The 27,198-nt window shown below is 39.6% G+C and overlaps 1 protein-coding gene across 1 annotated transcript in view; it reads left to right on the forward strand.

The window, feature by feature from the left end:
• Nucleotides 1–27,198, forward strand: part of RAPGEF5 (Rap guanine nucleotide exchange factor 5) — a 126,110-nt gene that overhangs the window by 57,161 nt on the left and 41,751 nt on the right. The window contains exons 5-6 of the mRNA XM_044428438.1: nucleotides 6,677–6,795; nucleotides 7,155–7,243. Of these exons, the coding sequence (XP_044284373.1) occupies nucleotides 6,677–6,795; nucleotides 7,155–7,243 (208 nt within the window). The remainder of the gene's footprint in view (nucleotides 1–6,676; nucleotides 6,796–7,154; nucleotides 7,244–27,198) is intronic.

Consider the following 27,198-nt stretch of genomic DNA (forward strand, 5'->3'; position numbering starts at 1 on the left):
AGCCCATTTTTCCGCACGCCAGCCTGGGGTTCTGTGAACTGATTCTAATTCTCAGTGTGCTGAATGATCTTAGCTTCTAGCCCGAGCTACTTTTCATACAGGCAGAGTAGAGATTCTTTTATTGGATGCATCTGAAGTGAATGTTAGAGTCAACGGGAGTAATTTTGGAAAGAGACGTTTTATGTAAGAATCCATTTCTGAGAGATCATCAGTCCTTTTCTCCTTTCTGTACAAGATCCTGATTAGATAGTCATCTATAAGTTTCTTTCAGAGTATTTTTCATTCTCTGTAAACAATTTATGGATGCTACCCCAGTCCCCAATCCAGCTAGATTTTCAGTTTTTTCTTTCTCTGACCCACATGCACATAACATGACAGATTTATGTGGTGGGTTGATTTGGATTGGTGCATTAGGGGTAGGGTTGACCTCTCTTCCACCAATTCCAGAACACTACTACTACCACCATTACTGCTATTACTACACTAATTTCTGTAAATATTAATTGAGTATACAAGTGCTGAGCCGGGCTGACAGTGACAAAACATTTTGGAGCGTCTTCAATCATAGGGTCACCATAAGTCAGAGACAACGTTTTGTTATGTAACAACAAAGTATTAATTATATTTCTGTACAACCCAATAATTCTAATACTGCCCAAATCACATGCCTCCAAGGCACATGCTTTCAGGAGATTTGCATCTGTAGAATCAGCAGATGGAAAAAGGGTCAATCCTTCTTTCCTGTGACTCTCATCCAGATTGGGACTCTGCAATTAGTTTGGTGGGGGGAGCTACTATAAGACCCTTTCTGTACCACATTTAGTTAGGTTCTGTCTGTCTCTGCCCCCACCCTCAAGGTCCTAATTTGAGACTCTATTCCTTCAGGTAAATCCATGCAGCCTTCCATGTAAGAAACATAATCTTAGTTTCTCCATTTAAGACATAAGGAAACTGTTAGTCTTTATGGTGGCACTTGACTGTAATTCTTGCTGTGACAGAGTAACAGACCTGCTACCTTGATGTTTTGTTTGTTTGCTTTCACTCAAAGGCTATAGCAGTAATCAGGCTAAACAAATCTAAAACTTCAAGTCCTGCAAGGACAGACTTGTTTTGTTTTGTTTTGTTTTGTTTTGTAGAGTTGAATTCAGGATTAGTAATGCTTAGAGTAGATCCATGGAAATCAATGTAAGCAGGCATGGCTAATTCAAGTCATTCTACATTGTTTTCATTGGGTATACTGTACCTGAATCTGGATCCAACCCTGTGTATGTAACTGGATAAATCTCCTCTTTGAATGGATTTCTACTTTACAAAGCTTAATTGAAGGCTTTTCAGTTGAAGGACAAATTAAAAATAAGCTGCATATTTTTTTCCATCAACAATGATAAGAGTTGTGTGCCATCTCAAAGACAATGCAGAGAGTGGGCCTAGCTTGAGCACAATGCAGGCTGCTCAGATAGATCCATTCCATTCTGAGGGTGACCGGATGTCCTGGCAGTTTCAGGGTAACCTACAAAAGAATTTCAGGCAGAGTGGGATTATGACTGGGGTTAACAGGGAGATATTTGCGAACTGGGTAGGAAGCAGTGGAAAAAGAGTTCTTTGATCCTGTCAGGAGACAACTGGCTAAATGAGTGGACCAGTTACAAAATGTCCAGCATTCCCACCATCTAGCCCTCAAGCAGCAGGAGCCACCCTGACAGTGGAGTCAGAGGTTTTTCTGAAAGGGAGGGCAGGAGGAGAATCTTCAGTTTGGATGCAACCTTTCCATGGGCAGATGTTTCTCCCACATCTCAAAGAGAATGCCTGTTTGATTTTTTCTGTTCCGTAACCTATTAAGTTCTAGTAAAAGGTCTGTGGTTCTAAAATCTTCTCTGACTCTGCTAGAAATGAAAAGAGGGAAGGAGACACCTGCTAATAACAACCTAATGTAATTTAGAGGCTACTTCATCTGATCTTAGTTTATATACCATGCTAATGAGAGGAGTACCCAGACACAGAGAAAGGGCATAGGTTGAGTGTTGGTTGTCACTGAACTCTGGTTGCTGTGTTGTGTCAACTTAGCCATGCTAGCAATCCAGTTTGTTAACTACAAACAATCTTTTAAGGTAACCCAGTGTTGAGTTGTGACCTGTGGGTTGTGTGTGGATAACAAACCTTTGTTAGCACTTCTGGATTCATGCAGTACCACAGTCCATGGTTCAACACACAACCCACACTCAGTTCATACTCATCCTTGAGGTGACTCTAGTAATCTTCTATATAAATTATCTACATGTTTGCTACAAGATATTTTGGACTAGAACTTCCAATATCCCCAGCCAGTGTGGTTAATAGGCATGACTGGGGATGATTGTAGTCCAATACATCTAGAGTGCATCAGGTTAGGAAAGGCTCACTAAAACAATTCACATATGAAGTTTGTTGCTAGGTATTCCATATGCTAGAAACTAATATCAGAACAAAGTGGCTTTCCTGTTAGCTCAGGATGAGAGAGACACATCTGTACCATGATTTCGTGGGATGGATTCTGGCAGAACATAAATATTATATCTAGTCCACTTATATCCAGGCTAAAATTACAACAAATTATATTCCACTGGTGCATCTCTTCCAGTGTTGAGCTTTGGGTGAAGTAGTTCCTCTTAGTTCATGAATGGATATTCTTGTTTTCACACTTCATTTAGTTTCTTCTTTGTCATGCACTGTCCCAACAGTAATCTTTATGTTTATCCTGTGTATGTATGATTCCCTCCCACAGCACGGTTTGAAGTGTGATTCCCCCTGGCAATGTTCCCCCATGTGCCTATATGTGTACCAAGAAATGTGGTATATGTGCCGGAGGAAAGCAGGAGGCACACTTGAAGGCAGCATTATGAAGCTGATGAATTTAGCTGTTGCATAGGAAAACAAAATACCTGCCTGTTTGAAAATGAATTCCTTTGTATAATTTCTCAAATTCAGCCTGACAACTAAAGGTCCAAGTAATGAAGAAAAGGAAGTGGAACATTATCTGGGAACATGAACAGTGCAAATTGTCTAGGCTGTCCAGTTATGGAAATAATTATGCTTCTTAAATGAGCACCAATGTACAGATTTAAAAAAACCTGTTGACTAGGTAGAGTGATTAACAAATCATCCCATAACCTTACAATGGGACTTAGTTTCTGGGTGGTTTGAGCCACCCCAATAAACCACCCTTGAGAAGTCATCCTGGCAAATCATCTGGCACATAACCAGCACATGCATGGCAGCTAACAAGCCACCAGTGGCTTAGTGTGCTTCATCACTCCTTTGATTTTATGTGGGATTGGTACCTTCAAAACCTGCTGGCTTGTTTTTTGCTCAAGGTCATGTCCTGCTACCCGCATCAAATTGTGGGAAGATAGCAAAGCAGATCAGCATCAGATGCATCAGCAATATCTAACTGTGCTGCATCAGTTTTAGCAAATGCAGCTGTGATAACAAAAGTTTTCTACGCTGCATGGTGTTACATTAAAGGTATTTCATTAGTTAGCAAATACAACTTGCAGGCTTACTGAAATGTTTTTGAACATGTTGCTCTGTTGCCTCTTATTGCAAGGAAGAGCTTTCTTTTGTATTTTTAAACCACTGCTCATGGTTCAGAAATGTGATATATCAGCTTCTATAGTTAACATACCTCAATTAATATGGTCTATTTAGATTAGGGGTTTTTGTTGTTTTTGCTGGTTCTTAAATGATCAGAGCCAGGTTTTCTCTTAAACTGTCTTCTTAGTTCATAGGTCACTAACTGGGGGCAATACCTTAATATCTTTAAAGGTATTTTTTAAAAAAACTGGCAAGTGATACTCTTCATAGAAAATTAAAACATGTTACATGAGTCTTGTAGATAGGCAGAAGTCACACACTTTCCCTAATTTGCTATTTTTTCTCTCCTTGAATGGGCCTAGTGCAGATGGAGCATGACATACTGCTCCATATATCCACAAAGTTAAAGATGACATTCACAAGTTAAAAGCTTGATCTGTAAAGAGTTCCAGTTTTTTTGGTTCAGTTAGGGATATAAATATTTTCATTAGATTTGATCTAGCCAAAGTTCAGTGCTTCTAAGTGCAATGGACATGATTGAAACCTGTGCTTGACTCTGACTTGAAATGAATAGGTGCTTTGGCTGAATTATGTCCCCCTTGACTTACATGCTGAATACTGCTGACTTGTTGCTATGTGCTGTCAAGTCATCTCCAATATATTGCAAACCCATAAATGAAATCCCTCTAAAATGGTTTGTCCACAACAGCCATATTCAGCTCTTCTAAGTTCAGGGTTGTCATTCCTTCATGGATTCAGTCCTTCTCATATTTGAACTTCCTTTTCTTCTTCTGCTTTCAGTTTTCCCTAGCACGATTGTCTTCTCCAGTGAATCTTGCCTTCTCATGATGTGGCCAAAGTATGACAGCCTTAGTTTTGTCATTTTTGCTTTTAGGGAAAGTTCTGGCATGATTTACCCTAGAACCCACTTGGTTGTCTTTCTCTCAGTCCAGGACATTCACAAAGCTCTCCTGCAGCACCGTGTTTTGAGTGTATCAATTTCTTCTTGTCAGTTTTCTTCACTATCCAGCTTTCACAGCCATTGATTGTGATTTGGAATACAATAGTTTGAATAATCTTGGCCTTGGACTCCAGTGAAACCACCTTATATTTGATTACTAGTTCCTTCATTGGTGACTTGCATATCATTGGTGATATTGCATGTAGAATATTGGAATTCAGTAGAGAAAGCCTTTTATATGCACAGGGATGGGTAACTTGGGTGGGCATGGCTACTGTTTTCTTTCAGGCAAAAGTCTTGGAAGCAGCCAGCTATGGATGAGTTTATAGGGGTAGGGATGGTAGTCATGAAAGCTTTCACTTTATATATGTGGTGTTTTAGATCCAAGTAAATATTGCTTAGTTTCTATGATTTTATAGAGTTGTGCAGAGATAAACTCTAGTGGAAAAAACCAAGTAAGTTTAGTCATCATGCTAAGAACTGATTCTTGTCATTGATATGATTTTTTAATTGGAAGTTCAGTAGCTTGCATCTGAGAGGAGTAATGTCAAAAGACTCAAAACATTCTATGGTAGGTTATAATTCAGTGCCTGTTAACATGTTTATACTTAAAAAATTAAATTGAGAAAGCTGTGTGCAGAAACTTAACTGTATAATTTTTAGTTATATCCTATGTGTTTCTCATTATTTTATGAATGTGCTATAAATTGTAGGCAACAAAAGCATATACCGTGAAATAGAAGATTACAATTATGCATCAGTATTCCTGCAACATGATGTCTCGCTAATGTCCCCAGGGAATATTTCTACAAATACCCTATGTTAATTGGCTCAGTTCTTGTATGTCTGACATGGCAAAAAATTAATAATCGCACTCTGTGTGTGTGTGAGGGAGGGAGGGAGGGAGAGATCATGCGTGCATGTGTAATAAATGAATGAATGATCCTGGATTTGAAAGCTCTTTGGGGCAAGACCATATCTTTGTACAGGTTTTTCTGGTGTCTAACAGAGTGTAGTCCTTGCTAATTAGTTTCTGAATTCCTTCATACTATTAAAATATAATGGAAAAGGGTTAACTATCAAATGGCTGCTTTTTAATATTGCTGTTCCCATCTAACATGATTGTCTGATACATAAAGCCAGTCAAATTCTGCAATGCCAGTTTGATACTTTCCATTGTTGGTATTGTTCTCTGTTTGCAAAGAAACATCTTGCCTATTAACCAGTACAATTGCATTCAAATTAGTATAAAATATTTAAATTAATTAAAATAGCAGCAGACTGTATGGGCTTTGCCAAGCCTTTTGCCCCCACTGGTGTTCTTCTGAGAGGCTCTTGAAAGAAACTAATGAGAGCTCTTCATCAGTCGGTATATTTTCATGCAGGCTGTTTGGCCAGTAACCTTTGCACTGCATGGTTACACCTCTGAGATGGCTGCTATAAGTTATATGCAGTTCAGTTCTGTTACAGTTTCATGTTCTGTTTAGAGGACCTGGGATGGGAAAAAATCAGATCAAGCTGTAATAGGCCGAATATCAACATTACAAAGGATACCTTTTGTTTGTTTTGTAGGTTTTGTTTTCACACATTAATTATAGGTGATGCAGGCATTAAATACATTAAAAAATATACTTTTTTCTTACTGCCTTCATTGTCTGCTGTAAGAATGCTGAATAGTTTTAGAGGGTGATATGTTTTGTTTGTGTAGCAGGTGCGTGCTCTTGAAATGCTGTAAAGTGCTCTGTGATGGTGTAATTTCTTGGGCAGTTCTACTTTGGTGTGCTTAGTTACCAGCCACATACAGAGATCAGCAAAGCCTAACATCTGTTAAGCACTAATAGTCCATAATAATACAATCCTTCATATTCACTCCAGCACTTCTTTTATGTGTTCAAATATCTTGTAGTAACAGCAGGCTCCTGCACTCTCTGTTCCGCTGGGAGAGGAGAGATCTGCTCAAATTCTGGTGCATTGTGAATTTTCAGAATGTAAATCAAGGGCAGCGCTTTGCAGCGTATGGCAGCATTGATAGAGAGAAAATGTAGCTCTAATCAAGGCTTTCCCTCGCCCCGTCTTTTCCTCCGTCCCTGGAGGTTTTACTCATTTTTCTTTTTTCTTTGTTTGTCCCCCCTCTCCAAATTAAAGCTGGATGATGAAGTGACTACTATTCAAGTGAAGGAACTGGACCAGGATGTGCTGGTGCTTAGGAAAGTGTCGTCACGTAGCCCAGCCCCCACATCAGGGAGTGCCGAGAGTGATTGGAGGTAAGAGTTTTTTCCTTGGGTGCTCAGCCACAGCCACACACACAAGCTCTGACTGCAGAGCTCTCGGCAGCCAGATGATCTCAGTTACCAGCAACGGTACCAAGGAGGCACGATAAAGCAGCATGTAGGGAATGCCTTTGTTATTTGCCCTGCAGTATGGGAAGTTCCAGGCTGAGGATCTTTGACCCACATGTAGAGAGGAAGGATTCTGCCTTGTTTTTAGGCAGAGAACTGCCTTTGCCCACATTCGATGTGCCTTATTTTAAATACATTGATGAAGAGGATGATGAGGATGAATGGAGCAGCCGCTCTCAGTCTTCAACAGAAGATGACTCTGTGGACTCTCTCCTTTCTGACAGATACGTGGTGGTATCTGGGACACCGGAGAAGATTTTGGAGCATCTCCTGAATGACTTACACCTGGAAGAAGTGCAGGACAAAGAGACAGGTAAATTGTAATTGCACCCTCTTGTGTAAAGCAGCTGTCTGTCCACTGGTGCTCTTAGCAAATGCAGCTGATCAGCCACTGTAGAAAGATTATACAGTAAGGCATTTTTTTCTTTAAAACGATTAGGATTGTATAGTAGTACTGTTTTATGTGTGTCCCATTTACATTGATGCTTGATCATCTTAATGTAATGTGTCACTTATACTTGATAATAGGAGATGGAACCTGGAAAATAAGTTCCCTTTAGGGAAAAAAATACTTGTTCACACTAACCTCTTCAGCAGCTTAGTCTGTAAAATGCAAGCAGTTATAAGGGATGATGTGTGATAAGTAACATGCAGGAGGTGGCAAGCTGAGGTTTAGCTGCTTGTGAAATATGTCAGCAATTAAAGTATTCACCTACTTACTTTAGCACCAACTTATGCTTCTTATTTTAATTAATAGCTTACCTAATGTATCTTTAGCACATCCTGTTGTGTATAGAATACAATGCTAATTAACCCTCTTTTCTATGTGATCCTCTGTAGCCTGAAGCTATCTGAATGCACATTTTATTTAACAGGACATTTCCTCATATCATAAATTCAAATTTCTACTCTCCTCATTGTGCCTGTACAGAGATACAGAATTTGAAGGTGGCTTATAGACTTCCATCATAGCACAATACGCAGCAATAGGATGTTTTGTAGTACTTGGCTGTCTTTAATCGGGGACTGTAATTTTGTTCCAGCCTGGAGCAATTATATTGATCAGGCTCCTTGACATGCAGGTTATTTTTCAGCTTGATCTCCTGGCTTTAATGCACACTTTGCTGTCACCAAAGCTCCTGTGGTAGTTTATCAGGATCACCTGCAATTTATTTACAGTTTTAATTAAAACAGTCTTGGGGCTATCCTTCAGAGTTTCTTTATAATTGCAGAAGGGCTATGAAATGTAGCAGGTTGGAAATGGAGTTGATGGGTTCTTTTTTATTGTTCTCAGTAGAGCCACAATGCACATTCTTAGTGCTCTTTTCTAAATGAGATTACTAAAAATAAACACATTTAAAAGGATTAAAGGGATTAAAGCATAAATAACATCTGTGAATTCCTATAGCAGACGAGCCAGGTTCTGTGGCCGCAAATCAGTAGAATATTGTTAAGCATATGACATTTGTGTTTAACTGCACCTACAAGTATCTGATTTATTGTGCTGCTTGTAGAGCTGCTTCCTTATGACTGGAGATTAATATTTTGTGCAAAGAAAGCACTGCTGTCTGAATGCTGTGCAGCCTCAGTTATTATAAGCATAATAATGCTGTGCATAATTTTACTGGTGGAAAATCGTAAGCTATATAATAGAGGTGGTTCATGCCAGGATACTTTTGGCTGGGCGGCATAGAACTCATGGAGTTGGGAGAATTCTTTCAGTATATTTGTGTATTTAGGCTCGGCACAATCTCTTCATGTAGATTGTTATTGGCTTTACTTACTCACTTTGAGCATGGATGTACTCTCCAGTAATGTAGTGCAGTAGTCTCAGGATCTCTGCCCTACCACCTTGACATTACTTGTTGTAATAAAGGTACAGGAGCCCTGATTATCTCTGTTGCATCTGATCCGCCCAGATTAACTGGCTTCTTGACCACATGTGTTTCACCCCTTGTTGCCCCCATGCATGAATCTTTCTGCCTGAGGTTCCCCCCCCCCCGAAATTGAATGTCTTTCTCCTTGTATTTGTGTGTGTGTTACAAATAAGGGTGTCCCTAAGAGACTGGGTCCTTTAAAGACACACACTGAGAGAGACTTTAAAATATATGCAATTTTAGCACATGCAAGTTTGTCAATTTTTAATTTATTTGTCTTGGATCTTTCTGGTACCTAGCACTGACCCTCTTTTCTTGCCCCGTAGCTTCATCTTTATACCCTGTTCTTCTCCCTGTTTCCCAAATGTAAACCCACCTGTCCATCATTTCATTGTTCCATGCTATAGGTAAAAATGGCTATCTGAGTATGACTGGCAAAGCTATATTTAGTGGGTGGCTGATTTCCTTCTATATTTTTCCACCCCTGTCACGCCCCCCAGCCTCACTGTCTGTTCTGTCATATGCACAGTATGTTTCTAAAAACAAAGCACTGCAAGTATACCTTAAAAATTAAATAATATTTCTATTAAAATGAATGAAGCAGCTGCAGAAGTTGACTTGCAATGTGCTGAAGTATGAAAACCTGCATAGTATATTTTGGGGTGATAAGGTTGTGAGTACAGTCCCTTGTGTTATTTCAAGAGCCTGCAAAGCCTCCCCCAGTAATGTTGAGGATTGATCCACTGAATTCTAATAAGCTGCTCAGTGTATACAGGGCTACCTTCAAAGCCTTGTCAGGAACTTGTACAGGCTTAAAGAGGCTGATGGAGCTAAGTTGTTAATTGGTGAACTAGATGCATCCCCTTGACAGGCGCTGTGCAAGATGGTTCAGGCCACCCTATGCTGCTTTTGCTTAGCCAGGCTATGGCTACTCCTTCTGGATTGCCAGTCTTATGCTTATCCCTGTGCTCAGTTTCTGCTAACATCGCAGGATTTGGTTGGGGGAAACACCTGATTACGGATCATGTAGACCTGTTTCTCCTGTAGCAGTTTGAGTTCCACAGCTCATTGGCTTTTCTGGTTGTCAACTGACTTTGGCTGGAAGCCAGGTGATATTGCGGCAGTAATCCAACTCATTTTCTTCTTGTCTTGCTCACCTTGAAATTTGCAGGGATTTGCTTCCAGGAAGCATGCTTAAATGTAGTACATGCTATTTCAAAATTAGCATATGGGATTTTCAGTAAATTAAATGTAGAGCTGTTTGCCTTGTGGGGCTTTTGTGGCCTTTCATAGGCAGGTTTTGACCCAACATTTATTTTAATGCACATGTACAAAGAGTGCAATGCCATTTATGCTCTATACCAAACCTATGTAGCCCTCATATCTGCTTTAATATTATGTGCATACACACCCTGGCAAGTCCATGTGCACATACAACCTGGTAACTAAAATAGCTACATATGAAACTATCATATACTAAATAAAAATAATGATCTTTTTTGCTTTGTATTGATATTGGTTTTCCAATTCCTCAGGCCACATCCTTTCTGAGCCTTACTGCAGGTTTAACTGCAAATACTAGGCAGCAGAAAATAGGAATAAATGCACAGTTTTCACATTGGAGAGTTGTAGAAAGTGGGTTCCTCCAAGGAGATTTGTATTAGGACCAATTTTTTTTAACTTGAACTTTAATGATCTGGAGTTAAGGGTAAGTAGTGAGGCAGCAGACTTTATGGATGGTGCCAAATTACTCAAAAAACAGAACTCCAACATGAACCCTCCATACTGGGACAATGGACATTAATAGCAAAAGCAGTTCAGTATGAGTAAGCAGAAATCTAGCAGTCTCGCCAGGACATGAGCAACATAGTTCACCTTGCAAATGCCTGCAGGATGAGAAGTAGACCTGTAGATACTTGCAAGGACTGGAACCTGGGCAATCATGCAGTGCAGGTAGAACTTCTAGAAAGCTCTATTAAAGGCCCCCAGGCTCCTGTTTTGCATTTCCCCTTGTCCTTGTTCTGTATCTGTTTTGCATTTCCCCTTGTCCTTGTTCTGTATCTGTTTTGCATTTCATCTTGTCCTTGACCATCCTGTGGCTCCCGCCTGCTACAGCCTCTGCCTATGCCTCTAGTCTGTCACCACCTTGCCAGGTGCGTGTTCCTCATCATCCCTGAACCAGCGTTGCTCCTGACCCTGTTTCACCTTGCTGGTATTTGACCTCAGCTTGTCTCTGGATTTTGCCTTTCTTTCTGATTCTGTTTGCTTTGCTGGTGTCTGACCTCAGCCTGTATCTGGACTTGCCCCTGGACCAGCGTTACCTTAATGCTGGGTGACCTTAACCTGATTTTGGATGTTTGGCTTTGCTTCTGACATCCTGCTAAGACCTTGGTTCCTCTTCAGTGTTCCTGGTCCTGCTATTCTAGCTTTAAATACCTGCTACTTACATCCTTGTGCAAAAGTGATGAACTTGGAGAGAGAAAACAAAAACAAATATTCTCAGCTTCATAAAGACATTGACTTTCTTTGAGCTGGTAGTCGCTGAGCAGCAAAGAGAATGAAACCACAGGACAGACTGTGGCAATTGCAGAAATTGTGAACTGTGTAAGGAATCGTTTGGAAAGGGCTTGATAATAAAATGGCAATATTATAATGTCACTATGCAAATATGTAGTGTGACCATGCTACAAATACTGTGTGTCTTTCTGGCTGCTTTACCTCCAAAATGTTGAGCTGAATGGCAACCAAAATAGTAAGGGACCTGGAAAACATGCCAAATGAGGAAATGGTACAACATTTGGGATTGAAATAAATGAGTAAGGGGAAGGCATGCTAGATGTATAAAGTTATGCATGATGTAAAGAAAGTAGACAATGAGCTTTTTTCCCATTTAATACCAAAATTCAACAAAACTGAATGACAGGAAATGCATTATATGGAACATAGCTAAACTATGGATTCATTTCTTAAAGGTGTAATGATAGCTACCAACTTAGATGCTTTCGAGGGGATTAGACAGAGGAGGAGGCCATCACTAATTGCAGAACAGCAATATACTTTGTTCAGGATTAGAGAGAATGTCTTTGTCTACAACAGAGAGGGACAATGCTACTGTAGTCATATTCTGTTATGGACTTCCTGCAGGAACCTGGTTAGCTACTGTGGGAAGCAGGAAGCTGGATTAGATAGGCTTTTGGTCTGATTCAGGTTTTCTTTTCTTATGTTCTAGCACCATCTTCATTCAAATAATGTGCTGTACCTCTGCATGTGACTGTTCCTCATGATGTGGATGTGCCCTGTGCCTAGATGTAAACAAAATGTTTGCAGAAGTTCTTGTGCCAGTAGTGTCAACATCATGGTAGCAGATGCGTAGGTGACCTTAAGGACAGTAGTCTGTTCAAACAGTAATGATGTCCCTCTGTGGAGGGCACAAGGGGCAGGCTGTGCTGTACAACACTGCTGTCACAAACAGTCCATTCTTACAGGCAGGCAAGGTCCTTGCGAGGCTTTGTCTCAATATGGGGCATTTATAGCCTGCTGTGCCTCTAAATTAATTATTTGTGGACTGACATTATATTCATTATTATAATTTATGTCAAGCACTGAGTAAAACTCGTCCTCATTCTCCTATAAAGCTGTGGGTCTGTTATTAGTCACATAGGTCATAATCATAAAAATAGTCCTTATTTTCTTCATTTCTAGTTTATATTCCATCCAGTTACTAAAATCAAGTTTTTTGCCTATGAACTAACCATTTCATTCCTTGTAATTGCATCAATTCTGTATCTTTTTCTGTTTCTCATTATACAAAGTGCTACATTCTGTATTCTTGCCATAAAGGGTAGCAAATGCTTTCCAAATGCTTTCAGTTCTTCATGTTTATTTCCCTTTTGAAATTCAGCATTACTTAGAATATAAAGGACTAAAGAACTGTCTTTTTAGAGGACTACTGTAGCTCAGCATTGGGTTTTCCAGTAAAAGTTCTCCAGATTTGCCGACAAACTCAATTCTAGCTAGAGGTAAGTAGGCCTAGGGGAAAACCCCCATAAAAATCATTTTCCCCGTTTGTCCCTCTCCCCCAGTGGACTTTTTGTAAGAAAATGCATTTCCTCCTTTTTGGGGAAAAATCAGGAAAAATAAACACTTGTTGCCTTCAGTTTTTTTCCAGCAGCCTCCCAATCCATCCAACAACTAATATCCTCTGTGAGAATGGAACTAATGTTCTTTGGATGGGTATCTGGTTGTTGCTGGTCATGCAGTTCATATGTGCTTGGAACTCCCAAACTGATGTGAAGTGCTAGAACAGGGGCATTTTATCAGTATGAAATGCTTGACCTTTTACTCCATGGTATGACTTCACTTGGAACACTGCGTTGAATTCTTTCTGGCACATATCAGAAAGAAAGCTGGAGAGCTGGAGAAGATGCAGAAAAGGCCATCCAGAATTATCAGAGGACTGGAGCAGATGCTATCTGAAAAAAAGTTACATCATTAGGGGGTTTAGAACAAAAGAGGTGAGTAAAAGAGGGTCATGCTAGAGGATTATGAAATAATATGCAGTATGGAGAATGCATACTCATAACCACTGGGAAAACACACAAAGGGGAATGCTTCTTTAGGCAGCTTACAGTTAAAGTGTATGGTATCTGCTATCAAGATGTGGCAATGGCTGCCAACTTGGATGGGTTTAAATGGTGATTTAAAAATTCATGGAGGATAAAGCTACTAAATAGATTAATTGATTTTTATTTATTTATTACATTTATATATTGGTCCACATGAAGATTCTAGAGCAGTGAGCAAGAAAAGGCATAGAACACAATATTAACAGTGTTTTGAAATCAAAATATCTTGAGCAGACACCAGAAACAATGTGGGTGACTTCCTGACATTTAGAGGCAAAGACTTTCACAGATATGGAGCTCTCTGAGTGAACCAAAGGCAGCTCTCTGGGTGTATTCCAACTAACCCATCCCCCATCCATCCAAAAAAGACAGAAAGAAAACCACTAGGAGTGCCTCATCTAATGAGGTTTGATGACTGGGGGAGTGATAAAAGAGTAGGCACTCAAGTATTCTGGTTTCAAGTTGTTTAGGACTTAATATGCCAGTAAGAAAATCTGCCCTAGGAATGAATTGGCAGCCAGTAGAAAATAAATTCCATGTTGAAAAGGGACAGCTCCTGACAAGAGCTGATTTGCTGCAGTTCTGCAACAGCTACAGCTTCAGGATCAGCCTTAAGGGCAGCTTCACGCATAGCATACAGTAATTCAGTCTGGAGGATGCTAATGCCTGTACCACTGCCATCCAGGAGAGGGTGTAGCTGGCAAACCAATCAAAGTGCTAAAAGGTACTCCAAGCTGCTGCGGCTGCTTGGGCTTCCAGGAATGGTGATGAATCTAGGATCACTCTGGGACTATTACTCTGGGACTAGTCTGGGACTTTGAACTGATCTTTCAAAGAAAATGGAACCCCATCCAGAATAGATGATAAGCCTGTTTCTCTGACTTGGGAACCACAAAGTAACTGAGCTTCAGTTAGTTGCCTTCAGTTTATTGGCCTTCATCCAATTCTCGTTACTCTTTCTCCTCTAGTTTTTCACAGTTTTGCCTATATGCAACGTCATCTTGTCAATTTTCTTGTAGGTTACATATTCCTCTTTGTAACTCAGTTTGACAGCGGAAGCACACAAGCAAATTGACTAGGCAAGACTGCTCACTTTGGATAGCTCTACGTGTGTGCTTGTGAAAGACCAACAGTATTTTTTTTAAAACTACCCCAATTGTTCATTTTTAAGGCACTGAGAATGGAGGGAAAGCTGGGAAACAAGTGATTATCCTAAAGTGTTGATTTGGCATCAGTGGAAGGACAGTCACTGAGTTGGAATTTGGATTGCAGTTGTCAAGGAAAAATTGGAGGAATAAAATATTACATTTTCAATACTTTGGCCAGTTGCCTTGTAGCTATTTCTTCCTCTTAGAGGAGTATTCTGTTAGCATGCGTTCAGAAGTGAAGCTGTCATAACGTAAGGCAATGCCATTCCCTGAGAATACAAGCCATTACATTACTAGGATGTTGCAGCCCTGCCAATAGTTGTTGAGAGAGAACAGTTGTGGAGATTTGTCCTAGCAAAATTCCCTTTTATTTTATCCAGCCATCATCTGTATATTTAATATACCTTATCTGCCCAATACTAAGCCACAGATTACAGGAGTAAACATTTATTTGACTCATTCTGTTTAAGAATGCTACAGGATATAGGTCCAGGATGTAAGAATATTGAATTCACCATATTGCAGAACAAATCCTGACTTTGAGTCAGAGGACACAACCCAGTTACTGTGTTCATTGTGCACATTCATTTCAGCGTTTCCAGTGAAATTTAGGCTCAAAGGATATTAGTACAAAGAATTTTTTGTTTGTGATGTTTTCTGTGAATTATAAAAGAGTATATTCATTGCCTTCCCACAGCATGTGAAGAATGGCAAAGTTAAAAAACAGCACTCCTTTGCAATATGGGTATTAATCACAAACCACAGCTTCCAGATCTCCTTTTTCTGTGAATTATGTTCAAATGCTCCAAGCAACCACAACCTTACAACCTTTTTGGGAAATAGAGATAATCTGTTCCCTTTGAGCTAACTGCATAATAAATCATCTTTCCAGTAAGAAGTCTACAGAGATTATAGACATACTGGACTTTGTCAGATGTGAAAAGTGAGCAGAATTGTCTGATTTTCATGCCATTTCTGATTTGTCTTTGTTTTAAGTTAACAGTAGATACCGTCTCTCACATTGTTTAGTGGGTCTGAGAAATGATAATGTAACTACAGGCACATGACAGTTAATTCATGTTAATAAGTTGTGTGTGTCAGTTAATTCAAGTTTATTTAGCAGCCTAGAAGAAGGGTGTGAAATTGGTAGTTGTTTACATAGGGAAACACCTGAATATTAATTGGTGCTTATTAGTACAATGTTGGCATTCATCGAAGATTGAACCTCCGCATGAAGTACCTTCTCTACATGTGGTATTTCAAAGCAACATTCAGCCATACCTTTTGGTATGATAATTGGCAATTTGAATGCCATAGATGAATGCATGATGCAAATCAGAATATCAGTCGCTACAGTTCTAAGCTGATGTAACATTTAGTTGTGCTTTAATTCAGGAATGAGAAGACAGAATCATGCAATCCTTCTCTGTTTCTTTCTAAAGATATGGAGTTATATAAGGCCACTGGTAATGCTGTGTAAGGTAACCCTTGTTTAAACCACAGCTTTGAATTGGCAGTTTTAAGTGCATCCTTAAACATGATTAGCAAAAGTCAGACATCAAGCTGAAGCTGGATAGATAGAAACACAAGAAATCTGCGCAATAAAATGGGCTCATTCACACAACATGGCCAGGTCATCATGGCTTATTTAACCCATGATGGCCTGCAGGGTGTGCTGGGTATAGTCTACCAAAATTTTAAATAGTGGGAGTTGGTCTGTATCAAGCATACACCTAGCCAATTCAAATTACTTGAAGGTTGAACCTTCACATAATCCTACTGCTATTCAAGGGTTAAACAGGAGTTATTTAACTGTCCAATATTCCTGAAAATTTGAGTTTGCATAATATGATGGGCCTACCAATCATTCTGATAATCGCTGTACTGAAGCAGCAGCTTCATATGTCCTGCATGCACCACCATAGGTTAATAAACCCCAACAATGACCCAGCCATGTTGCACAAACCAGGTCAATGAGTAAGCATGTGATCCTTTGGCTTGCATTCAAGCAACACTAAGATAACATAAATGGTCACCAGCATTAAAGAAAAATAGTCTACTAAAATCCAATAAGAGTAACCAGATACCTAAAGATTGTCATGCATTTTTTAACCCTTAGGAATGAGGTTTACAACTCAGGGACCACCACAGAAAAAGTCCTGCCCCTAGTTGCTATCTGCTTTGTCTCTTAAAGGTGGGAGAACCCACAGAACTTCTGATGAAGACCTCAAAGAACAGGCATCTTATTTGAGAGATAGATATCTTCAGGCAGTATAAGAATTTAGGATATAATTATATGCAGGTTTGGACACTCAGATGTCCACATCTCTTGGTTTTTCTGGCGAGGGGCAAGCTAGGAATTGTAGGACCGTTTCTCTCTAAGCATGCATAGGATCATACGTTAATAAATTATTCCCAACATTTTGAAACGTCCCTGTAGATATATGCAAAGCAGTGCAGGTTTTTGTGGTAGTGGAGGGATATGATCCAAACATCTACTTCCAGTCAAAAGTCTAGCTTCTCTTTTCTGAACTAACGGAAGTTTCTGAATAGTCTACAACTTATCTCCACCTATAATGTATTATGCTCACATATGAAGGAGACACCTTCAGGAGAGATTTCCTACAAGTTTTACACAACATAAATTCTGGGGGAGAGTTGTAGAATATTATTTATGCTAGTACACCAAACATTGTGGAATAAGCATAAATGCAAAACTAGGAAACGTTAACTGCAATGCGATAATGAAGCATAATATCTGCCTTTATAATTGTAACACTATCTAACACTTAGTAAGCACTCATTTAAACTAATTGCACCAGCAACAAATCTAAGAACATATCCTAGTTTAGCACACAACTGAGATCACACCTCTTTGAAGATGGAAATGTAACTTGACCAGCATCAAAATAAAAGACCTCTTTCATGAAGGTGTAGCATTAATCTATTGCACAGAACAGATGGCTGGGTGGAACAATGAAGGCTACACAATGGATCCTTGCACAATAATACTGTGGTTTTGCTGTCTGAAATTGTAGCTTTGACAGTTGCTGTGAATAGCCTTAGGGTACTAAAATACAAATAATGTTTATCCTGCTTGCATCTCTGTGTACCATTTTTAAATGGAACAAGCAAAGACTTTGATTATTCTTTTTTTCTGCAGTATCATCATCATCCTGGGGTTCAAAGTTATCATGGTGTTCTTATGTGAAAGAAAATATTTTACTCTATTTCCTTGGCTTTGTCATTAATAATAGTGGAGGATGTCTTTTTAATTATGTATTAGCATATATTGATATGACATATTTTCATTTGTGTGCAATATACTTTCATTTTTCATCAATAATTATACAAGAAATAGCTTCATTAATTTTTGCAAGTCTTAAAAATGTTTATTGGAAAAATCAGGCCATACATAGAATAGAAGAATGGACTTGCTGCCTTGGTTTAGCTTGGTGTTCACTTAGTCAAGATCCTAGACCTTTATGTGTGTAAAATATCTATGGGCCAAAGTTATTGAGTAATTATCTAACAAAAAAAGTCCTTCAAATAGCAAGGAGAGAACATTCAGGCATCATCTAAAAGCGAGGTCTGTTTTTGAAAAGTGTGTAGGAGCCCTCTTGAGACATTACACATGTGAAGGGACCTATAAACAGTAATTGTGTAGTAAGAACATGTTGTTGACTCTGCTTCGGGCATTAGGCAGATCCTTGGCACCATTTCTTGATGTCTGTGCATTGAGCACGGGCCGTGTGCGTGGGTAAAGAACATGGGTATTCACTGGATCAAGATTTTGTATTCACCGACCTACTTATACTTCAGTGCCCCTGTATAAAAGTCCATGCTCAATGACTGACATGAAAGGTAGTGTTGAGGATGGGGTAGCAGCATAGCTCCCCTTCTCACCCATTGCACATAAGTCCTTCCACATGTGGGCTATGGAGTAATGTTGACTGTCCTGCCTTGCTGTGGGGTATTGAAGGCAACCGCAGGTGCATTTTGCAGTATGGATTTCATGTTAAGTGCCATTTGCTCCAGCTGGGGAAAGAAAAACAGCAACATTTGTATTGGGTTGTGTCTGTGTGTGTGTATGCACACAAAGAAATCCTTAACCTTGTCTGTTTTTCAGCTGTTTCAGAATTATTCCAGGATTCCAGCCTTACCATTCTTGTCCAACCTGTGCATTTGTAAGAAACTGGATTGTTCAAAAATGTTTTTTCCTTTGAAAGAGACTGCCTAGAGCAGTGGTGGTGAACCTATGGCAAGCGTGCCACAGCGGGCATGCAGAGCCCTCTCTGTCGGTATGAGAGCCAGATCGCCCCAGCATTGACCCAGCAGCCGAGTTTCGAATAACGGTGTACATACGGGCCATAAGCATGCTTGGAAAGGAATAATGGTGCCAGGCAGTGATGTCATGAGCCGCAACTCATTAGGTGTGACTCATGTGAACTTTCGCATGGCCAGTCAGTGCGCTGCCAAGGATGTATATATATTTGCTTGGACTGGCTGTGAGTTGTTTTTTCTAAACTTAAAACCTCAGTTTTCAGATTTTATTGCAGTGTTGGCACTTAGCGATAAATAAGTGGGTTTTGGGTTGCAGTTTCGGCACTCAGTCTCTAAAAGGTTCACCATCACTGGGTTAGGATTAGAAAAATGAGGTGTCCTGGCATGATTTTGATGGTTGGAATCTGTTTAGAATGGGCAGAAATGATGAGCCATGAAGAAAAAGCTACTCAGTGAAGGCTTTTTCAAAATCACCCTCTTTTCTATGGAACTTTAGCCCTGTATTAGGGTTAGGGGTGTGCACCAGGGTAGGGTTAGGCCAGTGGTGGCAAACCTATGGCACGCGTGCCACAGTGGGCATGCAGAGCCCTCTCTGTCGGTGCGCAAGCCATGTCGCCCCTGCATCGCCCCAGCAGGTGAGCATCGGATAATAGCACACTGACTGGCCATGCACATGCTCGGAAAGGAGTAGTGGTGCCAGGTGATGATGTCACAAGACGCGACTCATTAGCTGTGACTCGTCCAAGCTTTCAGATGGCCAGGCAGTGTGCTGCCAAGGATATATACAGATTTGCTTGGACTGGCTGTGAGGTGTGTCTTCTAAACTAAAACCTCAGTTTTCAGGTTTTATTGCAGCGTTGGCACTTTGCGATAAACAAATGGGTTTTGGATTGCAGTTTGGGTACTTTTCATGTAATTGTCAGCTGCCATATTAGCTGCTGCTACTACTTATTTCAAATTTTTAAAAGCAGTATTTTCAATTGTAAACCACAAAATTTGCAAGAACAACACAAAGTCCTTTCAATACCTTTGCTAATCCTGCCTTCTGTCAGAGGAGGTGTTAACTGCTTGCTATCCCATCTTGTAAATAAAAGAGAACTACATAGTACTACTGAAAGATATGGGAAGTAGTTATGCTTCCCATATTTCAGTGTACCAAGCTTCTAAATATTTTTATATATATTTTGCATAGAAAAAGGTATATAGATGCCAGCCATCACCCAAAAATATGCTGAAGTGTAGATGATAAAGGTGCCTGGCTGATTCATCCAAGTTTTAATCAATATGTGATTGGAGAAAATATTTAATTGTGGCAAGAGGAAAAGCATTATCCTCTGGGTAATATTCAGAAGATTGTGATGTGTGGGTGGATGAGAGGGTGCATTTGTCTAGAAAGCAAGGATGAACAATATATAGTTGTATAGTCCGTAAGATTTTTTGAATGGCTTGCAATCCTAGTTACTTTTTGGGACGTGACTGGGATCAGAGAAGCAAATTGTAGAGTCCCACTGGGTTCAGCCATGCTCACTTCCAATAAGCAGATATAGAAACCAAACTTTAAAGTCCAAATATAGTAATTTCTAGTCTTATGTCTTCCATATGTTTTAATAACTTTTATTGAAATACCGAAGATCTGAATTATGTAAGTGCAACACATCAGACTTTATGTAGTGAATACAGGACTACTGTGCTGTATTAAGCTCATGTTATGTTACTCTTGTTACAGTAACAAAGGTAAACCTACTAGGCAGGTTTCTCCTGCTCTTGATGGATTATGGTGTGGTCCTTAGTGTTGAACTTTACATTTCCTTTTTTCAACATACCCTGCAACTCAAAATTAGAAACTGGCTGACATTGTGGAAAATAAAGACCTAGGAATTTGATAGGTGTACTTATATTCAGATAAGGCCGTCTATTCAAACCACTGATATGAAAACTTAAATGTATTCGATGTTTAAGACAAGAAACACGGTGAGGACTTTGCTTATGAAAAGGCTTCAGTTTCTGGGCCAATATGTAGCAATTAGCTGCTGCAGTATGCTTGGAATAACTATGAAAATGATATGTAACAAACTAGATTCCCCTTTCTAGATGGAAGCCTTCCCAGGAGGCAGGAGAGCAGGCTCAAGACAGCAAGCCACCTGGGATGGATTTCCCTTCTTTATTGGGTCTGCTAAAGATAGTGGTGACCCTCGCACCAGAAAGAGGCACAAACAGCCAAAGAGGCAGTCTGTGACAGAGCTTGAGAGATGAGAAATGTAGTTCATCTTCTAATGTGATTTTCTGGCTACAAGGATGGATACTAATGCTGGAATTAAATACCGAATCTTCTATATGTTGTGTTTTAAAATCATGTAAGAAAAGATTAGTTTTGATGTCAAATTAACACTTAATATGTAATTTTTTAAAGGTAGCACTGTCACTACTGCAAAAACAGGTCAAGTAGTGTGTCATATCAGTTTCTCCAGTTGCGCTCAGCTCCTTTGTCATAGGATGTTAATTCAGGAGTAATGGTAACTTAATATGTATCAGGGCAGAATTGCCTTGGTTCTGGCAAATGGTGTGAGATTAATGCTGGTCTCTACCCCACATGTCGAAGAAGATGTTGAAATTGTCTTTTTATAACTGCTGATGAATTACTACTCATCTGAGTTTCTGTTTTTCTGTTCTGACAAGCTTCAAAACAGATATTTGTAGGTTGTTTGATGTTCAGTCTTCTAATGCATTCACATGGAACTCTTAGGGGATTTCTGGTAGGGCTCATTTACTTCTTCCTGCTTTGCCTACTCCATCATGCAACAGCAGAACATATAAATTGTCCCAAATGCTATGGTTTCACATAAAATCTGGTTTTGAATGCTTACAATTTGTTATGTTACTTTTAGTTCTCTTCCACCTTTCCACTTCTGCTTTTGGTTGTGGCTTTGTGTAGATGTAATGAGAATTTAAAGTAAAAACTATGTGGAACTGATCTGGGTTCAGCGTGCTGCTGATTTTTCAGAGAAAGCTGATTACCACAAACCCTTGCTTTGTAGAATGTAGTGGCAATGATGGTAATTTTATCAGTAATTCCTCCTGTCTACCAAAAACTGACACTCAAAGTTGTGCAATTAAAATTATTTTTTAAAAATACAGTGTTAAAGTACAATATAAGCATAATAATTATGGAGAGAGGGGACAATTTAAAATAGCACCCAACCCAGTATACTCATTTACAGGCCGAAAGCCTTCTTGAATAGAGCAATCTTTGACAGTAAAATGATAGAGGGAAGGGAATGAACCTAGCTTCACTTTGGGAGGGATCTCCACAGTCAGGGATTGGCCACCCAAAGGTTGATATTATAAAACTCTCATCTGTTACCAACCCAGGTAGTTTTAAAATATGCATGTACAGAAATAGCCGTAAATCAATTTGGTCACTTAAATTGTTTTAGTTGAAACAAAAACATGCAGAAGAATGATAAGACCTAAATAGAAATGGGAAGTATTTAGGGGAAAGAGGCATGAATGGAATGAGTAAAAGTATTAATATGCTAAGACTGATTATCTCTCAAGAACTGTTTCAATTTCATTCACTGGTGCATGGGAAGAACTAGTTCATGTAGTGAAAGTACAGTGTTCAGATGTCAGATACCTTGCCTTCATTTTTGGCAGTATGCACCACCTTTTTAAACCCCCAGTTGTGTCAATGCATCCTGCTGGCTACTCTTCTTTCTGTAATATGATTTTCCACCTTCCGAAATATCCTTGATTTTTCTGTGATGGCTGCTAGAGTCCTTCCTGACCCAGACTCCTATGACAAAAGTACCTTACCAGAAGCATGTAAAAGTCCTTCTAGCTCCAGAACACTGCATGAAGGCAAGAGTCATTCCCTTCTATTCTTTCCTCTCTACAGCAACTTTGTTCTCAGAACTGGAAGTTTTGTTTAACCCTTATAGATACTGGCTTCAGTGGCTGTAAAATGGATTTAGACAAGTTTAGGAAAGATAAGTAGGGTTAGGAAGTGGTAGTCATCCACACACATGAAATAGCTATAAGCACATTAGCCTTCCAAGGAAAGTGCTTCAGCTCTTTTTGGCCCTTCTAGCAATTTTTCAAGCCCTAGCATGAACCCATCTGCCCGCACCCCTCCTCATACACACACACAGAGCACAGTATTTTGGAAGATGACGTGACTAGAACTGCATGGAATATTCTGACAGGGAAGAGGGCCAGGGAATGAAGGAATTAGAAGATGCATCGTCACGGTCACTGCTGACAGGTGGGATTAATATGATGCTTTTACTGATCTGCCCTTTCCTCAGGCATTGATGGTGGGGTGTCTTTGGGCACTGTTGGGGCCCCTATACAGCCAACACTAATGCTTGGGTCAATACCCTGGCAAAGAATCTGGCCTGGCATTTCAAGCAATACCAGGCTGTTGGGCAAAGGAAAATGGTGGCTAAACCCAGCTGCCTTAGAGCACTGTCACTGCTCCTTGCTGCTAGGTAATTGCAGCAACAGAGTGGGAGGCCCAGCAGGAGGCACCTCCCCAGACCTGGTGCTAGTTATGTCAGCCATATTTATCATCAGCGGATTTATGGCTACATGCTGCTGCAATGTTCATGTTTTCCCTTTACTTCACCAGTAGAAGAGGAGCAGGGCTGGAAGTAGGAGCACAAGCCCGCTGAGCCTTGCAGTATGTGACAGTGAAGACTCGGGAGTTTTCTTATCCAGCTGTTAACAATGGAAGTGGAAAGTTAGGGATATGATGGTGGTGCTGGGCTCCTTTGGCATTCAGTATGTGAAGCTGGAAAGAAGCCTAGCTGAATGAGTGAGACAGGGAATCTTGTGATAAATTATATGCATTCTACAGTCTCAAATAAGGGTCACAGGAGATGTGAGCATAAAGGCAGTCTTCAAACCTTTGCATACTAAGTGCTGCTTTTATATGTAGGCTGTCAGTTGGCTACTGTTCTGTCATGCTATCCCCTCTTTACATTAAACTTTAATTCTGTCACAATCCATCATAAAGGATAAAAGCTGCAAGTGAAATGTATATACATAATTCTTGCAGAGAAACATGCTTGAAACCTGCCAAGGATAAAAGAAATCCCAGCACGGTTCCGAGGACACAAAACGTATCTTGTTTTTCTTCTCGATGCCCAGCCCCCAGTCCCATTTTAAAAACTAAAATAAAAACAACTTTTCATTCTTTTGTTACTTGGGTCATCCGATAAGATGGATTGGTGTTATGTGCAAGAAAGACAAAAAAGAATACTTCTTGTATATCATATAATTAACATGAAAGAGATAATATAGTAAGATATAGTAATAGATTCTGGTTTAGATACATCTAGACAAATAAATGGACTCCCAGTGGCTGCTGGGACTCACTTGGGAGGTTTTTCATCCAGGAACCTTCAGGCTGTCCCCCAAAACTGAAAAGGCTTAGATTCCTCTTTGAATGCTAGACTACAGTCATTAGTATGCTTAATGAGGCTTTATTAAGCATACCTGTAATTGCTGGCCAACAAAATGGGAAATGAACCTTCTCAGTATCAAAGCTATTTATTAGCCATGATATTTTCTCTAAAGGACTTCCTATGAAAAAATTGGGAAATTGTGCCCAGCACATGCCATGGTTTGAAGAAGCCATCATGATCATATGCACTGTGCCACTAAGTATTAAAGTATTTTTGGACAAATTGCTTTGTTTGCACCATTTTGGAAAGTTGCCTGGTTTTATTACTTACTTACTTGTTAGAGTTATCTTCACCTTTATCTCCAACAACTGAAGGCAGTATATGTGATTCTCCGCCTCTTTGTTTTATCCTCATCACAACCTCGTTGTTAATTTTCTGGTTAGGGCAAGTGTCCGTGATTGACACTTGGGTTATGGAGCACCACAGAAGTAAAATGAAATAAATAAATAAAAACGGGCAACCAACCCACAATGTAAATAAATATTTTTATTTTTTTCCTTTTGCAATGAAAAACTGGAAAGATGTGCAGTTCTGTGTGGTAGTGGTGCGCCTGGTTGGGCAGTGTCCGTGGAGCACCTGCTGTCAAAATGCAGCTGAAGAGAAACTGAAGGTGGAAGAGTTCTTTGACTGCAAAAAGGGGGTGGTGTGATTTACATCCACTTCATGGCTGGATTATTTCTCTCTCTCGCTCTGACTGTCCTCAAGGGACCACACATTTTGCGCTCTTCTCCAAGGCTGTAGCTGCTTGGGAAAGATCTTTTCCCCACAAAAGAAGGTGGGATGCACTTTTGCCGGTGTCTGGAGAAAAAATATCAGACTTGCCACAGCTTTTCCCCCTTAAACTTTTATTCTTTTTTTAGACTGTAAAAAGAGTTTATATGCCTGTATATTTTCCTTCCAAAAAATTTTTTTTTAACTCTGGGTGAATCCCACTTGGAAAATGGAACATTACCTTTCACAGTTGGTAACTACTGTAGTAAAAGGGTGTGGCCTGGATTTTTGCATGTTTTCAAGGCATTATGAGAAAAAGTGCCGCACTGAGGGCAGGTAAGTGAGCCCCAGATAAAACCCTGAGAATCAGGAAGGGTATGAACAATGCATCTCCCCCTTTTCATAAGCTAAGATCACTTATGTCTTGGGTTACTTTTGAAGGTTCACATTTTGATAGCTGTCCGATGTAGCCAAAGGGGAAAATAAACTCTCAGTGGACACCTGCTGGAGTTTGCTAGCAGGCATCTTCCTTGCTACTTCCACATGAGGCTCCCTGTTTTCATGCTCATGCAACTGTAAACATTTTCAAATGTTTTTATACTTATTTGCAAAAATTTTACAAAAATTAAGGGGCATTTAAAAATGCTTGGAAACCATGGACAAATGCCTCTGGGGAGGCGTTAAAGGGACTGTCCATAATTGTCAAAATGGATATTGTGAAAGCCAGCTTTACAGCCTGCTTTCACAATCTGAAGAAAATAAAAAATCTTAAAGAAAAAGGTTTTGGGCTCACTAAAGCAGCTTGTGATCACAGCAAGGAGGAAGGAAACCAATTCTTGTACCACTTCTCCACTTTTTGAGCAGCTTGCATTTACCCATTAAATGCTTGGCAAGAACAGCAAGGATTTTTTTTTTCTTGCCAAGTGGCTCAGTAGTCTATTCCGCAGTGGGGTTGGTTGCCCAGTTTCAGAAGATGTGATAATCCATCGTGGGTGCAATCCATGGGTTGTCAGGGTAGCTTGTTGCCCATGAACAAGCTGCCCCAGGGAAATCAGTCTGGGTTTACACCCCACCACAGTCCATTGTGGAAAGCAGCCCATGATGCATTGTTGTATTGTGCAAACCAGTCTCTGACTGAGCATCTAAAATGAACAACTATATTCTTTTCTCAACCCACCCTATGTATCCTAGCAATTAAACTGCTCTGCAGTACTTTTCCAGTTTGCATAGCCATTATTTATTACTCAGTTCAGACATGATTTATAGTTCTGTAATTATAGATGCACATCATCTGTTTGTTTGCCTTAGTATGGTGAACATATTTACATGATTATGCAATAATCTATGAGCAGATATTAAAGTTTAATTATCAGTTATGATACTTCAGCAAGACAAATTGTGTTTAAAAAGATAGAACAACTTACTAATGTTCCATAATAATAATCCAACCTGTCAAGTGTAGAAATATTTCTTAGCTTCTCAACTGGTTTAAATCCCCTATTTAGTGTGGTTTAATCTATATAGCTGCTAAAAAGTATTCTTTAAATTCTGTAATTATTTACCTCTAATGATTATATTAATTTACTGTATCACCATATAGAATTTATAAATTGTGTCATTTGTGTTTTTAAGAGACTATGTTTGGACTTTTAGTTTTTATACTGAGATTGTATTGAGGAAGTATTCTGGAGTAAAATCATATATGGGTGTGAGAACACTAATATGAAATCTTCCATTTATGATGGTCCTTTCAGAGGGAATTTCTGTGAACTTGCATGTTTTATTTTCACCAGCCTTAAGGATAAAATACAGGGTATTTTACTTTTATACAAGTACTATTAGATACGCCAAAACATTATTTCCTGTTGTCATTTTAATGGATTTTACCTGCATGCATATAAGATTATCCATGCAATCTAAATGTAGTTGATTGACAGCATATTGTCTGTACTGTGTGGATAATCTGGGTGGAGTCAGTAGTTTCACTACTGTTTATCAAAACTTCCATAAGCCATATTTTGTAACCCACACTTGAATAAATTCTTTTAGGACCAACCAAAATTTCACAAAAGAGTGTACAAGCTTTATTCAGATCTCTTCATCAGATTAGGTCAGGGGATCAAAATTGATAGTCCTCCAGGTCTTTTGGCCTACAACT

This window comes from Varanus komodoensis, unplaced genomic scaffold (assembly GCF_004798865.1).
Source record: "Varanus komodoensis strain SLA01 unplaced genomic scaffold, ASM479886v1 scaffold2, whole genome shotgun sequence".
In the NCBI taxonomy this organism is placed as follows: domain Eukaryota; kingdom Metazoa; phylum Chordata; class Lepidosauria; order Squamata; family Varanidae; genus Varanus; species Varanus komodoensis.